The sequence below is a fragment of the Suricata suricatta genome, chromosome 13 (genome assembly GCF_006229205.1).
Source record: "Suricata suricatta isolate VVHF042 chromosome 13, meerkat_22Aug2017_6uvM2_HiC, whole genome shotgun sequence".
NCBI lineage: Eukaryota > Metazoa > Chordata > Mammalia > Carnivora > Herpestidae > Suricata > Suricata suricatta.
The window spans coordinates 115,559-141,760 of NC_043712.1; the positions used below are offsets into that span (position 1 = coordinate 115,559).

The 26,202-nt window shown below is 53.3% G+C and overlaps 1 protein-coding gene across 1 annotated transcript in view; it reads right to left on the minus strand.

Moving 5' to 3' along the window:
- The window catches only part of CACNA1B (calcium voltage-gated channel subunit alpha1 B), a gene marked incomplete at its 5' end in the record, with an annotated part of 197,213 nt that overhangs the window by 99,699 nt on the left and 71,312 nt on the right, over positions 1-26,202 (minus strand). The window contains 6 exons of the mRNA XM_029920961.1: positions 11-273; positions 7,922-8,031; positions 11,030-11,097; positions 14,115-14,232; positions 23,835-23,907; positions 24,136-24,267. Of these exons, the coding sequence (XP_029776821.1) occupies positions 11-273; positions 7,922-8,031; positions 11,030-11,097; positions 14,115-14,232; positions 23,835-23,907; positions 24,136-24,267 (764 nt within the window). The remainder of the gene's footprint in view (positions 1-10; positions 274-7,921; positions 8,032-11,029; positions 11,098-14,114; positions 14,233-23,834; positions 23,908-24,135; positions 24,268-26,202) is intronic.

Sequence of the window (26,202 nt, forward strand, 5' to 3'; positions counted from 1 at the left end):
GGGTCCGTGCCCTCGCCGGCCTCCGCGCCCTCGGGACGGGCCTTGCCTCCCGCGGAGCCCCGCGGCCCATCCCGCGCAAGCTCCACCACGAGCGGCCGGTCCAGGTGCGTCTTCATGTCCGGCCGCAGGTGGCGCGTGGTGGCATAGCGCAGCCGCTCCTCGGGGTCCATCTCGCTGTACAGCGCCTCACAGCTGGCCCGCAGGTTCTGCAGCCGCAGCTGGCTGGCCCGCTGCTCCCAGACCGAGCGTGCTTTGGCCGAGTTCTGCGGCCTGCTGTGGGGAGAGAGGAAGTGAGCGGCCGCCCCCTCACCTCTCCGCCTCGCTGGGGAAGCCACAGATGGACGCAGCGATGGAGGGATGGCAGAGTGGACGCAGGGAGGAGGGGTGGTAGGAGCCCTCAAGACCCCTGGCAGTCTGTGCAGAGCAGGTGGGGGACACCCAGGGTAACAAGAATTCAGCACTGCCCCCACCCCATCGTGACCCCTCGGACTGAAGGGGTTCCCGGGCTGGGGCCAAAAGCCACCCTTGAGCAGTTGCACAGGGGCCCTTGGCCAAGGGATGCAGGGCAGTGGGAATGATAAGCACCAGCATGAGGCAGCAGACAGGCTTCCAGGGCAGGTGGGCTGCTGGCCAGGAAGACTGAAATGGGGAGAGGAGGGGGGCAGCGTCCAAATGGGGCGGGACTGAGGAAGAGGCAGGAGGCAGGGGGCCACCTGCAGCAGCCCTGGGGCCTGGGCCTTGCTCAGGTATACGGCAGAGCTGCCCAGGGAGGTATTTCTCCATCTCCACCTCCAGAAAGACAGCCACTGGCCAGAAGGAGGCAGGGGTGTTTGTGACAGAACCTGAGAAGAGACAGGTCCTTGGGAGCAGGGCGGACAATAGCCCAGGGAGCAAGGGGCCAGGGGCAGCTGGCCGTAACAGGAGCAAAGTGTAGGCTGTAACTGCTCCCTAAAGTGATCAGCCCCACCTGGGCAGCTGCCACTGGGCTCAGTGACCATTTGCTCCCAGGAGCCCAGCACTCAGGTCTAGGGCTAAAGATGCTACTTCCCACGGCCATCAGTGTCCTCCTTTCTCCAGGCTCCACAGAGAGCCCCTTTCGTCCACCGGCACAGAGAGGAGCCCTCCAGCACCAGGAGTGGCCTGTGCCCCAGACTCAGCCCTCACTGCACAGGCTACCAGAGCCTCAGGCACCCTCCAGCCTCACCCACGTGGTCACACGTGGGGCTCTACAGCCCAGGGTACACGGGAAGCCCTTTGCATTCTGGAATCTTTGCTGAATAAGGACTCCAAAGTAGGCAACTCCAGTCTCACCTCGGCCAAACAGAAACCTCCAGTGAGGCCAGAGTCTTGTCCTTCAGCCTCTGGAGGTTTCTGGAACCACCGTGGTGGTGGTGGCGGCAGTGTCAGAGCCACACTGGCTGTGGCACCTGTATGGCTCGAGGGCCACACTGTGCCACAGGCCGCAATGCCCACCTCATCCGACCTGCACAACCCCCTTCAGGAATCAGGCGCTGCCCTCGTCCCCATTTCACCACTGAAGACACCGAGCCTAGAGGCTGCGGCTCACAGAGGGCCCCACAGTGGGCCGCTGACGGAGCCAGGGTCAGGACGCATGCAAAGGCAAAACAGAAAAAAGGTGTCTAAAGATGTGAGGCCTTGGCCAGACCCCAACTTTGCTGCCACACTGCAGCCCAGAGTGACGGCCTGAGGGGCCCCAGGCCAACACAGCCACCAGCCCCAGGACCCAGGCTGGAGAGGCCACCAGCTTCGGGGCCCTGGGCCACTGAGCACCGTGCAGACCTGCAAAGACAGAGGTAAGCCAGGTGGGGGAAAGCCCAGGCCCTGCAGTTGACCTGCACAGAGTATATGATACCGAGTCCTGTCCCTTTGGAGTGAAGTCCAGGCTCCAGCGCTGGGAGCCATTTCCACGGCAGGGCCTCAAAAATGTGAAGGCAGAAGAGTACAATGTCTGTCCCTCACCTGGGACCCATGTGGCACACAGACAGAGCAACGCAGGGGTAACAACTGTTAGCCTCTCAGGCCGTCTGCTACCCCACAGCTTCAACTGCCACCCCCAGCCCTGAGCTGCCCCCTCCGACGTACCGGAGCTGTGCGGCTCTGCTCCTGGGGACGCCTTGTAACAGCCCCACCACTCTCTGTTTCTTTAGCTTCAAAGTAAAGCCGCAGGGGACCTGCCCATACCAGGCTGGCACCAAAACAAAGAACCCAGCTCAACAATGCTGTACCACAAGAAAGGGATGACAGCCTTGAAGGTCACTCCTCAGGCATAAGAGCCCACGAGGACTGACAGTCAGCCCAGCAGCCTGACATGGACCTGGACTTGGCACCATTTGTTCAGCAGGGTTAGTATGAGACACAGCCTAAGACTGGGGGCTCAGTTCTGTCAGAACAGACAGGAAGTAAAGACAGTGGGAACCGTGTAGTGGCTGGGAGCTCGGGTGAGGATGAGCTCGTGCCACATGGCTGTGCCCTCAGCCTTACCCTGGGCTGCAGTTCCTCCTCTCCCAGCAACCAGCTAACCTGCTAGACTGGAGGGTGCCACGGGGAGCAAGACACTGAACACTTGTGTCACATGGCCCTTCTGGGCCCTACCTGGCCCTGCTCCTGCTGGGTCTCTCTGCCTCTCTGGGCCCTGGTGCCACCTGAAACTGTCTGCAACCACCTACCAGCGATGCTGCTGACTCCCTCTCTGGACATGTCTCTGAGTCTGCGCAGCAGGCCTCTCCTCCTCGTTGGTGTCTGAGTCGGCCTGCACCCACCTGGCTGCGGTTCTGCCCTTGCTGTGTGCGGCACATAAAGCAGTGTGGCCACCACTGGTCTCTGCACCTCTCCACTGAGTTCACAAGCAGCAAGAACATGACACACAGCTGACAATAACCCAGGCAAAGTCCTTGCTTAAAAAGGCTCTTTGAGCCACTTCCATGATGTCTTGACCTCAGCTTGCGGTACAGCCCTGTTCAGCCACACCTGACCCCGGCACCACGGATGCCTGTAAGACCCATAAAGGAGCCACACTGGCATGGCCCTGCTTTGAAGTCTCTGGGCCGAGAGAGCCAGTTACTCACAGCTGCTGATAATGGGAAGCAGCCCCCGCTGCGATGTCATCAATACCTGCATCCACATTCCACTCCACCCTGTGAATCAGTCATCCAGGACCCAGCTTTCTTACCCTGTGAGATATCAGGGCCCCAGCAGCCAGCAGCTCCAAGCGCTTGTGGGCAAGCTGAACCCAGCTCTGCACTGGCTGAGTACGGAGCAGGTGGCTCAGGGTTGCCAAGAGCTCCCACACCATCAGAACACAGAGAGGGCACCCGGCTACCCCCATCCAAGTGGGTTGACTACACTCAAGTACTCCAGGCACTTCTCACCTGCAGGGGTTGGTCTCAGCCTTGGGAGAAAGCCCCTGGGTACAAGTCTCCCAAGACGACTTCCCCCCTGAGACTGGTGTCACCTCCAAGAGGGCCACGCTGGGGTTTCTATGGCTCTACCTCAGCATCTGGCTGATCTAACATGAGACAGTAACTCTGCTCTTGCTAGAACAACTTCTTAAGGGTCATGGACCCCATAACTGTCCTCTGTGAGTCCTAATGAAAACTCTGCGTCATGGGAACCATAAGGAGACAGCACCCATTGGTGCCCAGCGGCGGTCACCTCAGGAGAAGCAAATGTGCTCAAGACACCAGAGAGACAGCACAGGGACAGACAGCAGACAAGACAACCAGGAGGGAGAGGAAGAGGGGTGGAGCTCAGAGAGGCTGATGCCCATGAGCAGGAGTCAGGGACGTTGGGAAGCATGCCCACTGTCCCCCACCAGCTGCAGAAGGCTTTCCTGGAGCTGCCCCTGAAGCAAGTGATTGGAGGTGGGAAAGCAGTTAGCAGTGGAGGGAGGTGTTCACATGTAGCCGTCGTGAAGCCACAGATGGTACCGCAGCAGAGCAACTCACGGTGAGTTTACGCTGGAGACAGATGAGCTGTGGGATGCAGCACCTCGAGTGTGCTTTACAAAACTGCACATGCAAAAAACAAAACAAACAAAAGTGAGAAAACCAGAGAGGGTTCTAAAGGACAAGAACATGTTTAAGCCACATCAGGTCAGGGCGCAGGCTGCAGTGTACATCTGGGCAGGAGGCCAGGGACGCTTCCATCAGAATGGGCACCAGCTGAGACCTCGGGGTAAAAGAGAAGTTGAGAAAGAAAGAGCATCCGGCAGAAAAGTGACGCTAAAAAGAACACACATCATCATGGCTGGAAGAAGAGAAGTTGCGGTCCCGGGGCCCATCCACCACGGCTCAGCACACTCTGCCCCTAGAAGGGCAGGGGGGCTGGAGAGAGCCAGCGCCACTCATCCCAAAATTCCAAATGGTCCTCCCCGGCCACCTGGTGTCCCACTCCCATGGGGCTGTGGTGGGATGACCTAGGCATTCGCCTTGCCTTCAAGATGGAGCAAAACCAGCTAGCCCAGGACACCTGACCTTTGCCGCTCCACCTGGGCCCCGGCACCTGAGCACCCTGCTCTGCCCCAGCCCACCTGATGCCTTGGCTCCCCAGGCTCTAAGCCACATGCCTCCAGCTCACCAACACCTGTCCCAGGGGCTAACAGCCTATGTCACCACCCACTTTTCTTGGGTATAGCTCCAGCCTTTTCCCAGGGACTTTCTGGAGGCTTTTCCAAAACCAACAGAGAGAAACCAAAGATCTCTATAACCATTCCCCTTTAAGGTAGTTTCCCTGGGGGAGGACCAGATGGCTTCCCAGCTCCTCCTTCTCAAGACAGAGTCTACACACATTTATGAGGAGCTCAAAGCAACTCACCCCCCCTTCAGGTCCTGGGTGCAAACGTGTGTGTGTGCGCACACGCACACACATACCAATCAGTGTATGACAGAATGTGAATGCATGTATGGTGTGTGAGTATACGAGAATGTGGATATGAGTGTAGGGCTGTGAATGAGCATGTGTGTGTGTGTGTGTGAGTGTGAACTTGTGTGAGTGACTGGCCAGCTGAGTGTGAACAGTGTGAGCGTGAGCATGCATGACAGTGAGTGCCAGGGTGCTGTGACTCCCAGGAGGTCGATGAACTGTGTGAGTGAGAGTGTGCACCAGTATTCAGAAGTCCAGGTGAGGAGAAGGTTGACAAAGAACAGAGAACCAGAGGGCCATGTCCTCCTTACGAACCCTTCCCTCTCAGGGGCCTGAAGTGGTTGTCATCTGAGGCTGCAGCCCAACTCCAAGGGACAGGGACACCCCTCTGAGGAGGCGTGGAGCCCCTGGCCACTCAGGCTCCGCGTGATGTGCACAAGGCCCGGGAGAGCCTCTCAAACACCAAGCGCACGAAAGGCCTCCCAGCATCATGGAGAGCATCTGCACCAGTCCTCCCCCCACATAGACCACACGGCACGGCCGCTGGGAGCGGGGTCCCGGTGACTGCCTCTCGGAGGCTTCACTCTCCTCCCACCCCAGTGGTGGGGAAGGAGCAGGGATTGCCCGTCCACCGGACACAACTCACCAGGAGAACAGAAACAGTTGGGGGGTGGGGGCAGTGGACAGAGGACAGACAGACACCAGGAGCTCTGAGTCACGGCTTCCAGTGCTCAGAGGTCTCCGCACAAAAAGGAGAGCAGACACTCACACACCCAGGAGTTCAGACCTCACCCAGTGTGCGGGATCTTCAGTGATCACATCAGACTGACCGCCGTGTCTGACAAACGCAGAGTGAGGGCATGCCACAGAGTACAGCGGCCCGAAGCGACACCCCAGGGGAACCCGAGCAGGGGGAACAAGGCACCAAGGCCTGCACACGCGCCAGGCTGGCCGTGACGTGATGAGCTGACACGAGCTCAGGACCTGCTGCGAGGCAGAATACCTGTGCATCCCCAGGGTGCCGGCCAGGAGAAGAGAAGCGCCACGGCGGAGATCCGGCCAGCAGCTGAGCCCAGGGACACCAGTCTGCAGCCTTGTTCCAAACAGCAGTCTCCCCAAATGAGGACAGGGCAGAGGAAGAGCATCCAGACCTTTCTTGGTGGCCTGACATGCTCTCTGGTTGTGCTGAGGGCCTCGGCACCTGCCGCTCTGAGATCTTGGCCCTGATGGGAACAGATGCCCTGCCCCATGCCCCCAGGGAACAGGCAGCTCTGACAGGCATCAGGGCCCACGGAACAACGCACTCACCTCCAGAACAAGCAGAGAGGGCACATGCTGAACCGAAACCCACAAGGCCCATGACTAAGTCAAAGGCTCACCTGCCACCCTTGCTAAGGCAGACCACCAGCACTTTACAAAGCTCAGAAGGAGCCATCTGCCAGGTCACCACGACCTCCTCAAAGCAAACCCAGGACCAAGCCGACCAAGTGACTGAATCAGCCAAACAACAAAACAGAGACAACTAAACCCTGAGCACCCCAGTAGCTGTCTGAGAAATGACTGCTGTGTCTTGCCTGGCTCCCCTCAGGCCCCCTGCACCCCTGCCGGGGGCCCCCAGGGACCTGTGATCGCCTCTAGCTTTTTCTCCCCCGGGGGCCAGTGCTTCCTACTTGGCTTAGGGGCAGGTCCTCTGCAAAGGCCTTCCTAGAAAACGGGTCATCACTCTTGGGACCGCCAAACAAGAATGGGGCTGCTATGATACACACTCACCCAGGCACATACACACTCAAGCACAAGCAGACACATGCATTCCCTCACACCTGCACGCCCACACTCCCGGGAAACACATCCACACACCAGCATTCACACTCAGCAGTGCAGACACACGTGTCACCACAGATGTACCTGTGGCTGTTCCTGGTGCCCACAGAGAGGGAGGGGGGGCCATATGAGTCCACATGGGAAATGGGAGTTGTGTGATGGGGTGGCACCAAAGACAAGCCGGCAGCTCCAGACAGACTCAGCCTGGCCTAGAGAGCGAGCTCCCAACAAAAAGAGAGCTTCTCTGTGCTCTTCCATGGCCACCTGACAGCAGGCCAGACTTGCCCTTCCCCCTTCCCATCCCTCTCCTCCCCTAGTAGTGACCTCCCCCCGCCCACCCCCCGCCCTAGCACACTGCAGCCTTTGGCCCTGGGCTGTCCCAACTCTGAAGGCCCTAAGACCTCCAGATGCGGTTCTGCAATGTGCCTTCAAGCTCAGCTGAACCCTGGGATGACCAGCCTCCCCAAGGAAGCCTCAACCTCACCTTCACCTTTTCTCATCAGCAAGGCTTCCCCTTGACCTCTGTCCCAATACTGAAACCTCAAAGACATTTTGGGAAACTGCATTAAGTCTCTTGGGTTGCTGAAATACCACCTAGAATCTTTCAGTTCACAAAATACATTCCTAAAAAGCTGTGTAGAAAGTAGACATATTGAGGGGTGCCTGGGTCACTCAGTTGGTTAAGTGTCCGACTCAGTTTGGGCTCAGGTCATGATCTCACGGTTTGGGACTTCACAAAGCCTGTTTGGGATTCCCTCTCTCCTTCTCTCTCTCTCTCTCTGCTCCTCCCTGCTCGCTCTCTCTCTCTCTCTCTCTCAAATTAAATAAACAAACTCTTAAAAAATTATGAAACAGACATATCAGTACCCTACCCCTGACTCACAGTCCTCACCAGGAGCTCTGGAGCCACCCAAGACTGTCAAGGAGCTAATGAAAGCTGATCCCACCCATGATGGGAGGGCCACGCACTGCCACACCTTGCTCCCAGACTGGGAGAAGCCATGGAGACTCTTCCCGATGAACCCTCTGCTCACAGACTCCTGCAGGAGGGAAGCTGTTCCCTCTCATCACAGCTCCTGGGGGAGGCTGTGTGCTGAGAAGCCACAGCCAACACAAGGTGCTCCGAGGTAGTCCCAGGAAGGAGGGTCCTGCTGGGGGCCCAGCCAAGAGACTCTGCAGCCACCCCCATCACCCTGCAGTCCGCTTCCGAGAGCCTTACGCAGCAGCAATAGAGATGTTTGCAGCAGACATGGGGCTGACTTCAGCTACTTCTTTGGCCTTTTGCAGAGCAAGCTTCTGGTTGGCTGCTTCTTCCATCTCCTCTTCATCCTGTTTGAACAGACAGAAGTGTGCAGCTAGCCTTTGGAGCTCTTCTTCCCATGGTCTCCGAGTCCCTCCTACCCTCTACACCCGATGGCCAGGCAGCGGCCCCTGCATGAGCACAATCCATCCAGGCTCCGGCGGTGAGCACCAATTCCACACAAGCTCTCTGGTAGCCTATACCTGCTGCTCTGGGCCATGCTCCACAGGACTCCTGCCTCGGCCCCCTCTCGCCGTGGGCCCGTCCCAGGGTGCTCACAGCCTGTGACTCCAGCCCCGCACCTGCGCCCTGAGGCCGTACACACATCCAAGCCACAAGGACCCGGCTGCTGCCTGTGTGCTTGTCCCACAGCATCTCAGACTCAGCACTGCCAAAACGCAGACCCATCCCTCCTCTCTTCTCTCCTGCTGCCCCTCCATCCCACAGGCCCTGTCTCACTTGAACAAAGTCAGGCTCTGTCCCACAACCGTGAGCAAGGACAAGGGGCAGGATTCCATACCCCGAGCACAGGTCCTGGTTCAGCATCACCCTTAGGAACTGTCATCAGGAGTGGGTCAGGCAGAGCTACCTCATAGCCTTTAAGCCTTCCTTCCTGGACCCATCAGATCACATCTGTCTACCTGTCCCTAGTTGTGACTGTGAAAAGTCCCTCCCTGTGTCCCCCAACACATGGACAGCCACTTACAATGCCTGACAGTGTTCCCCCACCGAGTTCTTTGGGAGGACCTCCGTGGCTCTCTGACACATGTGTAGATCCCCTGCACTGTCTCTAACCCCTCCATGGGAAAGGGCGTGGACTTCTGGGCAGACCCTCTGGCCCCGACCCCATGTCACTGGGCAAACCCAACATGCTCTGCTTCTAGGATCTAGATGAAAAGCTCTGGGCTGAGCCCATGAGCCCATGGAAGGAAACTAAGGGCTCCATATTCTCCACTGACACTGCTGAGACCACCCCTATTTCCCCAAAACCCCAACCCCAGGCCCACCTGGCTTCCGGGGAAGCTAGCATTCCCAATGTGGCCCAAAACGTCCTTAAATCTTCTCCTAGAGGCCCCGAAATGGCAAAAATGAAAACCCCTGTCAGCTGCCTGCAGATTTCCCACCACAGTGAAGAGGTCTTCAAGCTTAAGCCCGCAAAGAGGAGGCAAAGCTGTATCTCCCACAGAACACCCCTATCGAGGTCCTTCTTCAAGCCAAGGACTCCATCTCGCTTTAGAGCCCTCTGGGGCAGAGAGGACAAGTGTTCTACAAACTTCATAGAGTTCATTTCCACTTTGAAAAGAATGTAATGCTGTAATACATTTGTGGGAATGTAAAGGAAGGAGAGCCAGCCCAGGAAATGCCCCACAGCCTGACACAGACAGGCCTCCACCTGCCCCACCTCCCAAAGAAAGGGAATTCCTGAATAAGAGCAGTTGGTCCAAAGGAGCTATCTCATAGGATGTCTCTGCGTGGATACAGGTCCCCAAGGACATCGCTTCCTTGGTGTGTGCTCACCCATAGCACAACCCAAAGAGATGATGAGAATGTCAAGCTCAAGCTCACCACTGCCCCAAGACAGCTGGGACCCAGACCACCAGTGCTGCTGGGTACCCCATTTCATGTGGTTCCAGAAATCCTGACACCAAGATATGTTCTTTGGATGCAGGGGATCCCACCCCCCACCCCCCAGAAGTCCAGCCAGGGGCCAGGAACAGTCATTCTCCAGCCACTCCTAGATGGCAAAGCCCAGTGTCGGCCCTGGCCGACAACAGAAATGAGCAGGCCAGTGGGACTTCCAGGTCCTCAGGAGGCAGCAGCCAGAGCAGGGGAGGCATCTATACCCACAGGAACTGCCACAGCCCAGGCCTGGGGCTGGAGAAGAGGAAATCGGAGCAGAAGCAAAGGAAGACACACTGAGTAGGCCTGCCTCCACCTGGAGCACTCCTCCCAAAGAACAGGGTGGGGGCAGCAGGGCACCTGACACCTGTCAGAAAAACCGTGGTGTATTTGCACACACCGCTGCTGACTGCAGAAACGTCCTGAACTTCCCTTCCTCAGGGGAAGGTCCAAGTCAAGCTCAGCCCCAGAACAGAGATGATGTTCAGAGTCGGGATGTACTACATAGTGAGGGTTGGACTGTGTCAGACACACACAGGATTGTGCACAGGTGTGAGCTCCAGCACACACACACGTACATGGGCTGGTGCACAAGCAGGCCACATGCTCAGCCAAGATGGCAAGCATGTGGGGTTTCTGCAGCAGGGAAGCACTTCCCTCAGGTGGCCTGCCTAGGCAGAAGGACCCCCCACCCGGGAGCCAGGGCTGCACTGTCCATGGCTGTGAGGGTGAAGGAGACCAGGCAGGGGGCTGTGTCATCAGGAAGGAAACCACAGGGGAAGCCAAGTATAATCACACCCCCCACCAGCTCAGGGATAAGAGAGGAATATTAGATGCCGCCCGCTGGGCACAGTCAGGAGAAGAGGCCGTCTTGCTGAGGCACAAATGAGCCGACAAGGGGGTGGGGGGCAGCTGCTCCTCCAGGCGCCAGCCAGGCCTGGCATCTGAGGACAGAGCTGCCCAGTGACTGCCTAAGCTCAGCCACGCACACTCCAGACTGACCACAGAGGCCCCTCGCCTCCCAGGGACAAGGGCAGGGACCCAGCGCAGCCCACCCCTCACTTCTTAGGGCTCTCCGGGCTGCATCTCCTGTTCTTCATAAATCCTCCTGCCTTTCTGGCCAGTCCTTCCAGGTCTTGGCTTCTCCAGGAGCTGCCCTTGTGCTCATCTGCTTTCCTCACTCCGTCTCTCATGCTTCCTCAGCACCACCCCCCCACACCCGAGTGGCAGCCTAATTTCTGCCTGTCCAGGACCTTGAGGCGACTCCAGTGGATGGTGATCACATGGGTCCCTAACCCTGGACTGGCCCTCGTCCTGGCTCTCTAGATTCATCCAGAGTCACACATACTGCCCCGCCCACCCCTCCCTGCCCCTCGAGGGCTGCAGGGGGTGCCCCTACCCACGAACCTTGGTCAGCTCCTGAGCGTTAGCGAGGTTGTCCACGGCGATGGCCAGGAAGACATTCAGCAGAGTGTCTGGTTGGCTCCAGCTAAGGAAGGAAACAGTTCTGCCCGCCCCTCTTCCCCGCCACCAAATCTCCCACAGTCATGCTACAGCTTCCCCAGATCCTCGGTGACTACGCAGCCCTCAAGTCCCCTTGTTCCCCTGGCCCCTGTCGTCCTCAGACACAGATAAGCTGGGCTGCCAGGTCTGCCCATCCCTCCTTCACTCGGTCTCCTATCAACTCCCCATAAAGCCCATGCAAACTCTTTCCCCACCCAGTTCTTCAGGCCTGACTCTACAGCCCCAAAGCTCAGATTCTGTGTTGGATGAATTTGGACTCTTACTTCTGCCCCCCACCTCTCCCAAACTTCTGGCCAGTGTGAGAGGCCTCCCAACCAACACCTCCTGCTTTCACATGGGGCTCTGTCACCTTTTGGGTCCTGTGAGCAGAGACCACCTAAGACAGACCATAAACATGCACCTCTGGCTGTGACCAGTGCCTTCAGTTTCTAGGCTAGACTTAGGAATACCTGCTCGGTGTGGTTCTTGCCCTTCCTTTTTCAAAGTGAAGTCCTGGGACCCTCTGCTTCATGGTGCCCTCCTGCTAGAGTGGCAAAAGCAACACCCAAGGCATGCTGATGGCAGACAACATTAGCCCCCCCAACCCTACCTCACCAAGCCCTTCCAGGAGCCTCATAACAAGGCACTACTACAATCCCCTTTTAGAAATGAGCAAATAAAGGCCACAAAGGGTAAGTCACCCACCCAGGATCCCGCAGTCAGGAGAGGTCCAAATGGCCCAGACATGGGCCTGTGGTGGGCAGCTAACCCTCTGCACTGCCCTCCTCCAGTCTCTCCAGATCAGGCCACCGACGTGAGTCACTTCAATTCCCCCGGGGCTGAGTCACCTTTCCCCACAAGCTTCTCCCCTGTGCACCTCAGAGCAGCACCTCCCCAGAACCACCCGCTGCCTGCTCGGCACTGTGTCTCAGGCCCTCTGGGCCTTCCCCAGCGGCCTCCCCAGTTCATTTCATTCCTCTCTACCACTGACATTTGGAGCTAGGCAACCCTTTGTCTTGGGATGTTTCACAGCATTCCTGGCCTCTGCCCACCCGATGCAGCAGCCCCCCACCTCAGTCATGACAACCAAAATGTCTCAGACACTGCCAATGTCCTCTGGGGGCAAAGTCACCCCCGCCAGAGCCCTGTGTCTCCTAGACCAGAGCTCTTTCACCAGAGGCCTGGGGATTCACCCCACAGCCCAGGCTGCAGCTGTTCCCACCAGTGCGAGGCTTAAGAAGCAGCTGGCTTTGCATGAGGCCGACAGCAATGACTGCTGCTGGTAAGGCCCCAGTCTGGCAGGGGGGCACCCCTGAGTCTCGGGGGCGGGGCTGGGGGTGGGGGGAGGCACACGCCTGGGCACTGCCTCAGTGGCAAGGCTGCTCAGGGCTCCAGCAGAGACCAGAGGACAGGACACCAAGGCCAGGGGCCACTTCCCCATACTAATCACAGCCATGGACACTCTCAGAGGACTTCCCACACCTGGAGAGCAGGACTAAGGGCGTGTCCCGGCACCTGAGGCCCAGCCAGAGGGACACACAAGGGCACCAAGAACGATTCCCATTGGCTAGCACGAGGCCTGACTGCTGACACACCTGGCCTGACCATGCAGGGTCAGAATTAGCTGTGAAGAGCTTCAGGCCACTGCTCAGTCTCTCGGGGTGTGGGCACCTCTTTCTGGACAGAAGCTGTTCCCTGCCCCCACCCTTAACCCCCACCATTTGAAGCCAACACTTCAGGCTCCTTCCCTCTCTGATCACCATGGCTGCCATTTCCAGCTTTCCTCTCAGCCAGCCCCCAGGTTTCACCTGTCTGCTCAACACTAAAACACTGTCCCTCCTGAGCACCTTGGCTCCTCCTTCCCAGGCCTCACGCTCAGGTTCCTGGGTCGGGGGGGCTCCCCCACCCTGGGGTCTAGGACGTGAGCCATGAACTACACAGGGCTGACAGATGGCACAATCCTGCTAGGTCTGCAACAGGAGAGACGGTCCGATGGAGTCAGAGAGGGATACGCTCTGGAATGTCACAGGTCACAGGCTGGCATGACAGCCAGCAAGACAGGGGTAAGGAGGGACAAACGGGTCAAGGGTCCAGATTGGGGAGGGGGGGGTGCGGGGGGCAAGGCAGAGCCGGCAGGTCAGCCTGGGAGAAGACAACTCACAGGTGTTTATCGCCAGCTCGGATCTTCCTCCAGGCCCTGCAGGACGTTTACCGCAGCGGATCTCTAAGTGGGGTCCCCAGGCCGCAAACCAACACCAGCACCCCCAGGAGAGTGTGGTAGAATGTACATTTTGGGCAGGAAGCTAGGCTTTAACCCTCTATGGGGGGCTCTGATGTACAGAAGACTTCGAGAACCTGAGTGCCCCTGCTCAGCCTGCATTTACTGCCCCAGCACTGGGGCCACACTCTCACCTCGCCTCTCCCGGCCCTGCCCCCTGTGTGCATCATGAGCCCAGCAGCCTCCTTCTCCCAGGGGACCTGCCTGAGGCAGAGTTGTCACCTGCGCTGGGCTCTCCCCTGACCCCACAGACCCACCTCCCATGTTCGACTGGCACCTACTACAGGAAACCTTGCCTTACATTTCTCTACAGGTACAAGATTTTCAGCAGGGGAAGTTTTTTCAAAGCCCAGTACCAAAACTTAATTACTGAATTAAAGCAGGGGGTGGGGGGAAACCTACTGCCCTGTGTTCAAAGCCCATGTCTTCCCACAGCATCCCTCCCGAGCCTGCCACTGACCATACAATCCCCCTCTGGACAGTGTATGCACCACTCATGTTTCCATCAGCCTGGGCCCATCGCCTCCAGACCCCCAAGCGCAGGCTGCTTCCAGAATCTTCACCGTCTAGACTTAAGCCAGGTCCCTGGAGGGAGAAGCTCCATCGCTCACACTGGATGAGAAGGCACCTCTCCTATTTGTGGCCAACACACCCCGCACCCTCAGTCTTCCTGGGCCCAGACCGAGCACTAACACACTGCCAGAAGGATACAATTTCCAAACAGCGTCAGGACAATGAAATAAAAAGAGGAGAACATCCCTTTGCTGACTCCACCTTGCGATTCGATCCCGTGATACATCACTGCATTCCAGTCCTCTCCTGTTAGGATCTGTGGAGGGACAGTACCACAAGGCATGCCTACATGGCCACCTCCACCCACATGCACATGCGTGTGCACGCTCAGAGTCAAGACATGGCTGTGTACACACACACGAACAGGTTTCTGGATGATGGTGTTTCTGTAGGTCAAGGTGGCTCAGGGTCCTCCAGAAAAACTTTCAGAAAGACATGACTGCGGAGCTGGGTCAGGCCTCAACAATTGAATATGCTCGAGTGTTTCCAAAAATGGAAAGGGGGGTGCCAAACAGAAGGAAAAGGTGAGCAAAGGCAAGGAAGAGAACTGTAGCGATGAGCTGGAGAGATGAGGCAGGGCCAAAGAGACAGAATTCCCGACCCCCAGAGCCATCTATAGCCCATGATTTTATATATGATGCAACAGTGGGTCCAGCTATGAGGGTAGCTAAATGCAATCCTGGCTCCATCAAGAAACATGTGTCTCTTTGCTACTATATTTTTTTTTAAAGTACAAAAGGATCAAGTTACAGACATTCATGTGTCCACCAATGAAAACGGACACTGCTAGGGGTGCCTGGGTGGCTCCGCCAGTTGAGCGTCTGACTCTGGCTCAGGTCATGATATCACAAGTTGTGAGTTTGAGCCCCATACCAGACTCTGTGCTGGTAACTCAGAGCCTGAAGCCTGCTTCAGATTCTGTCTTCCTCTCTCTCTCTGCCCCTCTCCTGCTCATGCTCTCTCTCTCAAAAATAAACATCAAGAAAAAAAAATTTTTAATGGACACTGCTCACTGTCCCATTGGCATCAGGGCCCAGAATCACCTCACAGATCTGGTGAGAACTGTGTCTGTAGAGTTCTACCCACACAACATGCCACGTATCTGTAAACAAAATATGCCACGTGTGTGAAAAACACACATGGGAAGGCATCATCATCATTCTTCAACTTGCTATCTGCATCCAATAGTGTATCTTTGAAGTTTATCCATGTAATACACACAGGTCCACTCACTCACGTCCCCTACCCCGATCCTTCAGTCATCTACTAACGCACCTCCTGACCACACCTTAGCTGTTTCCAGGGTTTTGCTACAGAGTTTCCCTGCATGAAAGGTCTGCCTGAAACTGGCTGGCCAGGCAGCCTCTGACTTTACGAGGGATTTCCAAATTGCTTACCCTAAATTACATCTGTGGTGGGCACGGCTCCCATCTGCGGGGTGGCCGGGTGAGCTGGTCAGGTGTTGACTTCTGGGCCCTCCTCAGCGGTCTTGGGTTTCGGATGCCCCGTCTTACCCGCCGGGACTGTGACACTCGCGTGCCTGTCCCTGCACACACGTGCCCTCTGTCTGCAGGGGCTACTGGAGATGCTCTCAGCTTGTTTCTGTTTTAGGACACAGTGTTTGCGATGCGGCCACATGTGTCATTTGTTCCGTGCTTTCTGCTGTTTGAACCTCATTTAAGAAATTCCTCTCCATCTGAAGGCCATAATAAAGAGAGTCTCCTCATTTTCTTCAAATCATTTTTAAGTTTGGTTTTTCACAGTTAGGTTTCTAATCTGGCTGGAGTTGATGGTAACTGCTCTGCATACGCATGGGGATGAAGATCTATTTTTTCCCCAGTGAAAAGCCACTTTTCACAGACCCACATTTTTAAATATTCTTTCCCCTTTGAGATATAATGCCATCCTCCTCATATGACTGGCTTCCTACCTAGCCTGGGCATGTTTCTGGGTTCCCTGGTCTGGTCTTCTGGCATTTTGTCGTTAAACCTCACGGACCTTCCTGCAGTAGCTTTGTAAAAACTCTTGACGTGTGGGGAGGCAAATCCCTCCTTCCTGGATTGTCTTGGCCATTTTTGGACATTGACTCTTCCACATTATCAATGTGCTGGATTCCAAGACAGTCCTGTTAGAATTTGCATCAGGACTACATTGAATTCATACCTTGAACTAGAAGAACAGATACCTTTGCCACTTTAAGGCCTCCTCATTATAAATATACCCTCTGCATACCATATCTATAGGTCCTTTAATAACAAGTTATAATTTCACCCATAAAAGTCTTGCATATTATTTGTAGATTTTTTGATGCCTTACGGCTTTTATTGCCTCTGTGAATGAAATCTTTCATTTAACTAAATTTTCTAGTTGAATGATCAGATCATACAGGAAAGCTCTATTTTTGTATGTTAATCTTGTGGTCAGCACCACAAATGAATTTTACATACTTGGTAGGACTCACCTTATAAACTGCTGGCCCAGGCAGAGAAAGAGCTCTTACAGACTCTTTTCCTTTAATGGTTATAAAATTATCCAGGATTTTAATTTCTTCTTAAGCTAATTTAAATCTTTGATGTTTTCCTATAAAAGTGCATGTTTCATCTTAGTTTTCAAATCTCTTGCCATAATATTCTTTGGGATTTAAAATAATCACTCCCTTTCCTGTAGTTACACCTCATTTTGGGGCAATACTTTTTATTTGTGTTTTTTTTCTTGATCAGTCTTGCTATAGTGTTATCTACTTTATTAATCTTCTTGAGAGCAAGCTTTTATGATTTTGTTTTCTTGATGTTTTAGTTTTGTGTCACTAATGTCTGCTTAGGAACCATTTTTTCCTGCTTTCTTTTTTCTTTGGTTTTACTCTATTCTCTTTTATAGGTACTTTTTTTAAGCTTACACAAAGGCGATTCATTAATAGAAACCAGTAATTTGAGGAATCCTGTTCACAGACGGCGAACCTCCCTTCCTGAGGTGCTACTGGAAGGGGTGGGGGTGACACCCTCAACCCGCCCAATCTTCATTCCTGACTGGGCCCCGGGTCCAGGGGTCTTGGTTCTATTTCCTCCTGTGGCCCGGAGTTTGATGTGGAGAGCAGGGAGGCCCAGCTCCTTGTACCTCTGGGCTACATCCTGGGCAGCCAACATGGCAGTGTAGGGAGAAGAGGACTCATATCCATCAGCCTTCATCTTCATCCACCAGTCACGTGGCAGATGGTTTCCTTGCCAGAAAGATCGAAGACATCAACAAAAGTGTCATTAAAGGATGCAAAGATGTGGCACACACCAAACACATTTTCTCCTTTAGCTACCTGAGGTCCAAGGCTGATGACCTGTTGTTTCTTCTTTTCCTTCCCCTTGCAAGGTACCATTTTGGCACATCTCCTCTAGACTCCGCCACCAGAGACTCTTTTCTAGGTTTTTAAGATGAGTATTTAACTAGTTTATTTTCAGTCTTGCTTTTATTTTTATTAAAAAAATATTTGTTTAATGTTTATTTAGTTTTGAGAAAGAGACAGACAAAGCACGAGTGGGCAAGGGGCTGAGAGAGTGGGAGACACAGAATCTGAAGCAGGGTCCAGGCTCTGAGCTGTCAGCACAGAGCCCGACGCGGGGCTTGAACTCATGAACCATGCGATCATAGCCTGAGCTGAAGTCAGCTGCTTAATTGACTCAGCCACCCAGGCACCCCTCTTTTATTTTAATAATTGCATATCAGATTATACATTTTCCTCTACGTATTGCTTCAGGCTCATCCCATAAATTTTGATATTATTTTTTATAATAGTTTATTCTCAAATTGGTTTCCATATAATTATTCATCTAAGTGTTTCATACTGTGCATTGTTGATATCTTCTTTAACTTGGTCCTTCATCATTCAAATATGGGAAAAAATAACTTTTTACTAATGGTTTCTATTATTTTCATATATATCAAGAATGTATCCTATCGGATAACCACCCTTCAGATTCTGTAGGAATTCCCCCGGTGACCTAACTCATGGGCAGTTTCTGCGAACACTCTGTAACGGCCATTCTGTGTGCTGTCCGTCAGCTGGGTGCAGGGCTCTGCAGACGTCAGCCAACACGCACTTGCTTTCCACGAGCTCTTCCACATCATTTCTCATCTTTTGTCAGCCTCATCCCATGGTTTGAAAGAAATGTACTGTAAACCTCTTACAAGATGTGGACTTCCGTGGACTTCTATCAGTTTCCGTTCAGTGTATTTTTAGGCCGTGCTGGTAGGTCAGGCAGATTCAGGATTGCTGCCTTCTTTTCGTCATTATATAATATACTTATTTTTCCTAAATGTTTTTTTCCCTTAACTTCTATTTTGGCTAATGTTAATATTACACCAGCTTTCTTTTGGTTAATGTCTACTTAGTTTATCTTTCTGTAATCCTTTTAGTTTTTACTTATGTACTATTTTAAGCATTCAGAGAGGTATGATGAATACATTTTAATAAACCTCCGTGTGCCCACTCCCCAGCTTGAGAACTGAAGCATTTGAAGGGAGGTGGCACTCCTTGAGGGGGACCCCTCCCCCTTCCACTCCCCCAGGCCATCCCCAGTGACGCAGCACACCCTGAGTCTGGTGTTCATCATTCCCACACAAGCTGTTATACTTTCACTACATATATGCCATAAAAATATTGTTCTGCATGTTTTCATCCTTATTTAAATGTTATTCTGAATCTTACTCTTTTTGCTTAGTCTTATACATGGGAGGTTCACTCACGTTAATACATTTAATTCTAGGCCACTCGTTTTCCTGCCATACAGATAATACAACATACTTTTCTCATCCATTCTCCTAATGATGAACTTTGTGGTGACTTCCAGTTCTTTGCTTTTATAAACAATGCTGCTATGATGTCTCACAAGCATCTCCTTGTGCGACTGGGCAGGAGACTTTCCAGAGCACAGACTCACAAGAAGAATCACTCATATGCAAGTTCTAGTTATTAGATTTTATGAAATTGCTGTCCAAAGTGGTTCCACCAACCCACCAACAGCATAAAGGCATTCCCATTTCTCCACGTCTTCTCTGAAACTTGGTATTACTGGATTTCTCAACTTCTGCTAAACCGACGGGCACACAGGCTGTCTCAAGGTGGGGTTTAGTTTGCGTTAGTCCTCCTGGACTACGAGGAACACTGCCAATAGGTCTTACAGGCTCACTCATCAGCCCCACGTCCTCTCCTGTGAGATGCCTTGGTTACTCTCTGCCTTTCCCACTAGATTATTTGTCTTTTCCTTTTGATTTGCAGAAGTTCTTCATATATTCTGGACACTAACCATTGATGGTTATTTGCTAATACTGTGGAAATGTCTTCTCCAAGTTTATGACTTTAAAAAATTTTTTTTCAATGTTTATTTTTTGATAAAGAGACAGAGAGAGAGAGAGAGAGAGTGTGTGTGTGTGTGTGTGTGTGTGTGTGTGTGAGAAAGAGAGAGAGAGAGCAAGCAGGGGAAGGGGCAAAGAGAGAGAGGGAGACACAGAATCGGAAGCAGGCTCCAGACTCTGAGCTGTCAGCACAGAGCCCGACGCGGGGCTCGAACCCACGAACTGCGAGATTATGACCTGAGCTGAAGTCAGATGCTTAACTGACTGAGCCACACAGGTGCCCCAAGTCTATGACTTTTTAAAAACATTTTTATGGTATCTTTTGATGCACAGAAATTTCTATTTTACCAGTCAGATTTGTCAATCGCCTCCTTTATGGTCTGTGCTTCCTCAATCTTAGGAAGGATTTTCCTGCCTTGAGTTCGTCCCATGACACCCCTCTTTGAACGGCCAAAGTTTCAGATTTGCTTTTCCCATTTAGGCCTTATTCTATCCAAACTGATTTCAAATCTGGTACAAGGTAGAAATCTAATCTCGTGTTTTGCTCTATGGATAACCAAATTGTCCTATGCTGTCAGCAATTACAACACTCAAGTCTTCTGTGTATATAAATATTTCGGCTGGGAATATTCTTTCTTCCAGTTCTGCCAATCTAGAAAAATTGCTTCCTAGTTTCTTATCCTACTGCACTAAGACCACTGATAGCAGCATAATCTGCTAAGAGTTTTTTCTTGAAAGGAGTGTTGGGTTTTATCACATATGATTCTATTTTTTTAGAAACATGTGTATTTCAGACATACATAGAAAGTATAATGAATCCCCACGTGCTCTTCACCCAGCCTCCACAGGGAGCCAATGTCCACATCTTGTTTCTCCTGTTCTCTCGCTCAGTGCCATGCTCTTGTTGGGTTCACATGCTTCTTCTGATCACATAGGGTTTTTTACTCCTTTAATCAGCTAAGATGATGAATTCCATTAATAGACTTTCTAATGTTAAGTCATCTTGCATTTCTAGAATTAACTCAAGTTGGTCATGATGATAATTTGTAAGCAAATCTAGATTTGATTATTGTTTCTCTTCTGTCTCTGGGTTTGTGATCACAACCTATATTTTTCTTTTATTACCCTTGTCTAGCTGTGTCACCAGCAAGACCCTCACTGCCCCCCCTTCTCTTTACATGAATGTTAGCCTTAACTTTTCAGAGGCAAATAACAGGAAGAGCTCAGCCGCCTCGATAGACCAGCTTGAGCTCAGTCACAAACTCCCACCTGTTCAGGTGGGCCATGCTCTGTGAGGCCGTTGCCTTTACCTCTTTACCTCATTTTAATGTGAAAATCTCCTTCCAAGGTGGAGCACAAAGCTCACCAGCATAGCAGATGCTGCCCGTACAGGCATGAGTGACCTTATGCCCACCTCCATGTATGTGACAAAGCTCCCCTTTCTGAATATCCATATCAAAGGAACACACTCACCCTAGATGGGGAGTCACAGCTTTGGAAGTTATTCCCCATGATCTCCTTATTTATTGCAAATAAAAGTTTTCTTTGTGTGACAACTCCTCCTGCTATAGTCTCTGCCTGTAACTCAACATGGAGCAAATTCACATTAATTCAGTTATGGTTTTTTATATCAAGGTTATTCTAGTCTCGTAAGATGAGCTCAGTGCCTCCTTTTTTATCTTCTCTAGAGCCATGTGTATAAAACTGGTATAATGGCTTTCTTAAATATTTAGTAGAATTCACTCATAAAATTAGCAGAACATGGTGACTTAGAGAGGGGTAGGTTTTTAATTATTCAATTTCTGAAACAGTTCAGATTTTTAAATTCTTCTTGAGTGAGTATAATGTTCTTTTTTTCTTCTAAATCATTGGCTTTACTAAATGTATACATGTCTGCAGTGCTTTCGGCAATCAGGGGTTAGTGACTCTCCGTATTGGCATCTGAACGTGTCCAGTGCTGGCTCACACTTGAACCTCGGCTCTCTGGGTCGGCATTCCAGGCGGATAGGGGCGGTCCAGCAGTATTTCAAAGTGACTTCCCCAACCCTCTGCCATCAGGCTGTCCTCTCCTTTAGGGAATCTCTTTCTACAGTTGTTTTTATTTGGTTTTTTTTTTTTTGAGAGAGAGAGAGAGAGAGAGAGAGAGAGAGAGACAGTGTGATCAGGGGAGGGTCAGAGAGAAAAGGAGTCACAGGATCTGAAGACAGGCTCTAGGCTCTGAGCTAGCTGTCAGCACAGAGCCCGATATGGGGCTCAAACCCACGAACTGCGAGGTCATGACCTGAGCTAAAGTCGGACACTTAGCTGACTGAGCCACCCAGGTGCCCCTACAGTTGTTTTTAAGATTTCCTCTTTGACACAACACCACCTAGGTCTGGCATTAGCACTGCTCACCCTGCTCAGCACTCCGAGGGCACGCGCTCCAGGACACAGCAGGAACAGTGCTGGCATCGGCTCTCTCACCCGACGTGGCGCAGCTTGCTCGGCTCCTCCTCAGCTTCCAGCTCAACCATCCTTCCTTGGGTCATATCCAGTGTATAGTTTACCTTTTGGATTTTTTTTTTTAATTTAAATAGCTGTATTTGGCTTTCCTAGAATTTCTGCTTAGTTCTTTTTCATATTATCCTATTCTTGGTTCTTAGGTGCTTTTCTTCTGTAATTCTGTGTTCTGTGTTACAAGTTCCTCCCCTAATGCTCTACAGCTCTCAAGCACATTGGGTGCAAAGTCACCTGGATTTCCTGTTCTTCCTGGTTCCGGAGGCGTCAGCTCACCTTCTGGCTACACGTGCTGTCAGCCCTCTTCCGCGGGGTTGGCTTCACCAGGGTTCAGTCTGTCAGTCCACCATGAGGCCATGTGCTCCCCCAGGGCCCCTCCGCCCCATCCAGAAGCAGGAGCTCCCATCTTAGGGTCTCAGGCCCCTGTCCAGCCCCATCCATCGAAGGGACGGGTCTGGCCTGGTCCTTTGTCTGCCCTTGAGATCTTCTCAGCCTTCTCCGGCCATAATTGCTCTCTCTCAGCTCTGTTCCTCTGCTCCTCAAAGGGCCACAGGCCTTCCCCGGGGCCAAGTCAGGCAGGCCCCACACGGATGCTTCTGACACCGAGCCCGCCTGCCTCGCACAGACCGCGTTCCATGTGTCTGAGTCTCCGTGTCTCTCGTCACTGTTCCATTTCTGGCCCACAGTTTGTTTTCTGCATGGCTGGGCCCTTTTAATTTCTAGATGTGTTTATTAGCTTATGGCTGTGTTCAGAGGAAAGGGGGTCTAAGGTCTAAACCAGAGCTGACTTTTCCTCTAGCTTTGACCTCCTCTTTCCCCTCTGTCCTACTCCAGCACCATGAACCCCATTCAGCTCCTTTCTTGCAACAACAGAACAAAGCAGAGCACCATCAATCACATCACCTACCTGCTTTGGGAGCCCCTGGAACACCTCCTGCTAGCCACAGCCTCTGGGCCTGGCAAGGAAGGCCCATCCAACCTGGCCTCTGCCAGCCCCAGTCCTGCCACAAACCCTTTGCCCCTGCTGTCCAGACTCTACTTACCTTCCTACTACTGTGTCTGGAGCACACTCCCACCAATTTGCCTTGCCTGACTTTCCAGAGCCCCCTGAGCAGCCCTAGTGACCCTCAGAAGGAAGGCGCTCTTTCCCATCACTGAGCAGGTCTCATGCGCAGGAGAGGTCATGGCCACCCTCTGCTAGAGGCCCCAGTCTGGAGGCCAACGGTAGCCCCAGAGACCAGGGGGCCAAGCTGAGTCCCTGGCCTGAGCACACATGGTGTTTTGGGCTTCCCGAAGAGTCATCATGGGCAAAACAATAACCCACCTCATCCTGCTCAGTCGCAGGCATGGAGTCCAAGGAGGTTTCATAAGACAGAAACATTTGGCATTATCCTATTGGTGAGGTCAGTCGTGGGGGGCACCAGGGCTGCTACAGCCCCGCAAGGGACAAAGTGCCAGACCCTTCAAAAGGGAACCGTCCGAGAGGGCAGAGATCACATGAGTTGACAAGGTTTACATCACAGAGGACATGGGCCAAGAGCCTGAGCTTCCCAAGGAGCCACGGTAAGCATGTTTTCTAGACACAAAAAAGAACAAAGGGCCACTGGACCTGACACACAGGAGGGAGAAGCTGAGGCAGCACTGTGCTGTTTTACTCTCAAAGGGTCAAAGACAGCTACGACTCTAGGTTCCAGGGGCTGAGACATAGTTGGCGGCTTGAAGTCCACTGGCCACTAGACAGTTGGGTCCCCCAGGGAACTATACATGCTTGTTGGGACAGCATCACAGCACCCAGCTTCCCTCCAGAACCGGGTCCTAGGCCTGGTGACAGGGCCCCGGGGACTGGAGGCCCACACGCTGGAGACCTCCCTATGCTCATCCCCAATTTGTTCTCTTCTATTTTCTGCAAGTTCTGTCTGAAATGCTGGCCATCTGGGTTGTGCTGAGGCACCAGCAAGGGGCTGACAGGGAAGGCTGCCTGCCCAGCACCTGGAGGGCCGAGTGAACCAGGAGCCTTACCTGGAAAACGGTAAGGATGGCCGCCGGGAAGGTGTCAAAGTTGGTTGTTGGGGTCTCATCTTGAAAGTTGAACCTGAGGAAAATAAGAAGTCTTGGGAGGAGGCAGCCCCTTCAGGATCCAGGGGCACTCTGGCATGCAACGCCATCCCAGACTGTGAGTGGGCCGTGTGCTCAGAGCCACTGTCCTCCTGAGGGACCTCCAGGTGGAAGAGAGGTGGAGGGGCCTGGGCAGCACATCGGCTCTTAGCTCTGCCTCCCCAGCGGGGCCCACAGCCTTGTACGCCCCCTAGGGCCCACTTACTGTCCCCCGAACAGCTGCATGCCCAGCAGAGCAAAGACCACGATGAACAGGAATAGCAGGAAAAGGAGGCTGATGATAGATTTCATAGAATTGAGCAGAGACACCACCAGGTTCCGCAGGGAGCTCCAGTACCTGTTGGGGCAGGTGGGGTCTGTTTGTACCTGGCCACACCCGCCGAGGCCCGACTCCCAGGCTGACACTATGCTCTGGACTCTCACTGTCACACCTGTGGCTTCCAAGACCTTCTAAACCCCAAGGGCCCCACACCTGGATGGGCAGCGAGAGTTCTTCTCTAGAGTTCCAGATTCCTCCACCAGGGGCTCCAGAGGGATGGCGGAGACCCCTGTGTCCAGCGCTGGACTCATTCTCGTCTCCTAAACCTGCCCTTCTTACTTTGCCCAACCTCTCTCCACCCCTCAACACCCGGGCAGCCTCCAGGTGCCTCTGCTCAGACCACAAGTGGAGAATGAGCCACATCAGAACATTACCAGCCCCGTGGCCTGCAGCAAGCAGGTCCTCAGCGATGTGATGGGTAGTGTAAACCTGCGTGAATGCCCCTCTCACCAAGGGTCTGGGACACAGCATGGAGTAGGGGGACAGCACTGCGAGACCATTTCCTGGCATCCCACAATGCCCAGCCCTCCGTCGCACTCTTTAAATGCCCCTAGAGGTCAGAGACTGTGTCCCTTTCATTCATCTGGATCCAAGCACACAGGCCCCACTGAAGTCTGCTGGTGTTCTGGCTCACTCACTCACTGGGGGTTCCAACCCCACGTCTGCACCTGGAGAGCTCTTCCCCAGGAGAGGCCAGGACACATGGGCTCCAGCACATGCTGTTCTACCACCCTGGAAAGGTGGTAGAACATCAGTCACCTGTGCTCACCCTGCCACTGGGCATCCCTAGGCCCTCAAAGCCTGTCCTCCCTGGTGCCAATGTCACAGAGGCTCACCTGTCTTTCATGGATTCTCTTATAAGGGACTCGAGGGTTCATGGAAGATGGGCTGAAAGACTCTGGAAAAGCCAGCCCATCTCAGGACAGGGGCCGCCTGGTTTCCAGAAGGAAGTGGAGCACCTAAGACACCAAGCCCAGCAGCTAAGGTGAAGACAGCCTTTGCAGTCACCTCCCAGAGCAATGTGCTAGCATCGTACATGGAAGTGACGGAGGACGGACATCAGACTGCGTGAGGCATCCAGCAGGGCTTGTGCACCCAGATAGGCCAAACTCTTGCCCAAAACTCTCCTGCGGTGACTCCACCACGTCTTCAAACGGTCTTAGGTTTGGATTTAAAACAGACTGGAAAAGACCAAAAGAACTCCCATCTACCGTGGAGAGATGAGTGGGGCTCTGAGAGATCACTGGAGGGGGCACCTAGAGCCCAGGCTGCAGGGGACACTGCATGGAAATCTGTGCTGGAGCATGCGTGGGCCACATGCTCACAGCGTAGGAGTCCAGAAACTCTGGGCAAGTGAGGTCCCTGCTGTGCTGTGTGGCCCAGTGGAGGGCATGGCGGCCTTCCCTGTTGGAAAGACAGCTGTGGGTGAGGTCTTTCCCCTCTTCCCACCACCAGGACCCTGGCAGAGAGTCCCAGCACTCACTAACCACATCACGCCTCTGCACTGGCCTCACCCCCTCACAGACAAAATGGAGCAAGCCACTAACAGGGTGACGTAAAGAACCCAGTGGAATAGAACTGACAACACAGGCCTGTCACTGTCCTCTTGTCATGGCCTAAACAGCGCATCAGGCACAGGGTGGAGAAAGCAGGCCTGGGAACAAGAGCCATGTGGGAACCAGGGGTTTAGGTCAGAAGTCAGCTGAGGCCTCCCTGCTCTCCAGGGGCAGGGAAGGTGGGCAGATTTGGGGCCAGGATGATAAAAAAGAAAAACTTGCATCTGATAGCTTCTATTTCCTCTATCAACTAGGAAGCAAAGTAACCCTTTGAAGGTTGAAAGATGGGACTTCTGCCTTCAAAAGAGGGGACAGTAGGAATCCTGCTGGCAGGGCAGGAACAACCTGAGGATAGACGGGCCCCCAGGGCCAAGACAAAGCATGCTGGGCAAGTGTT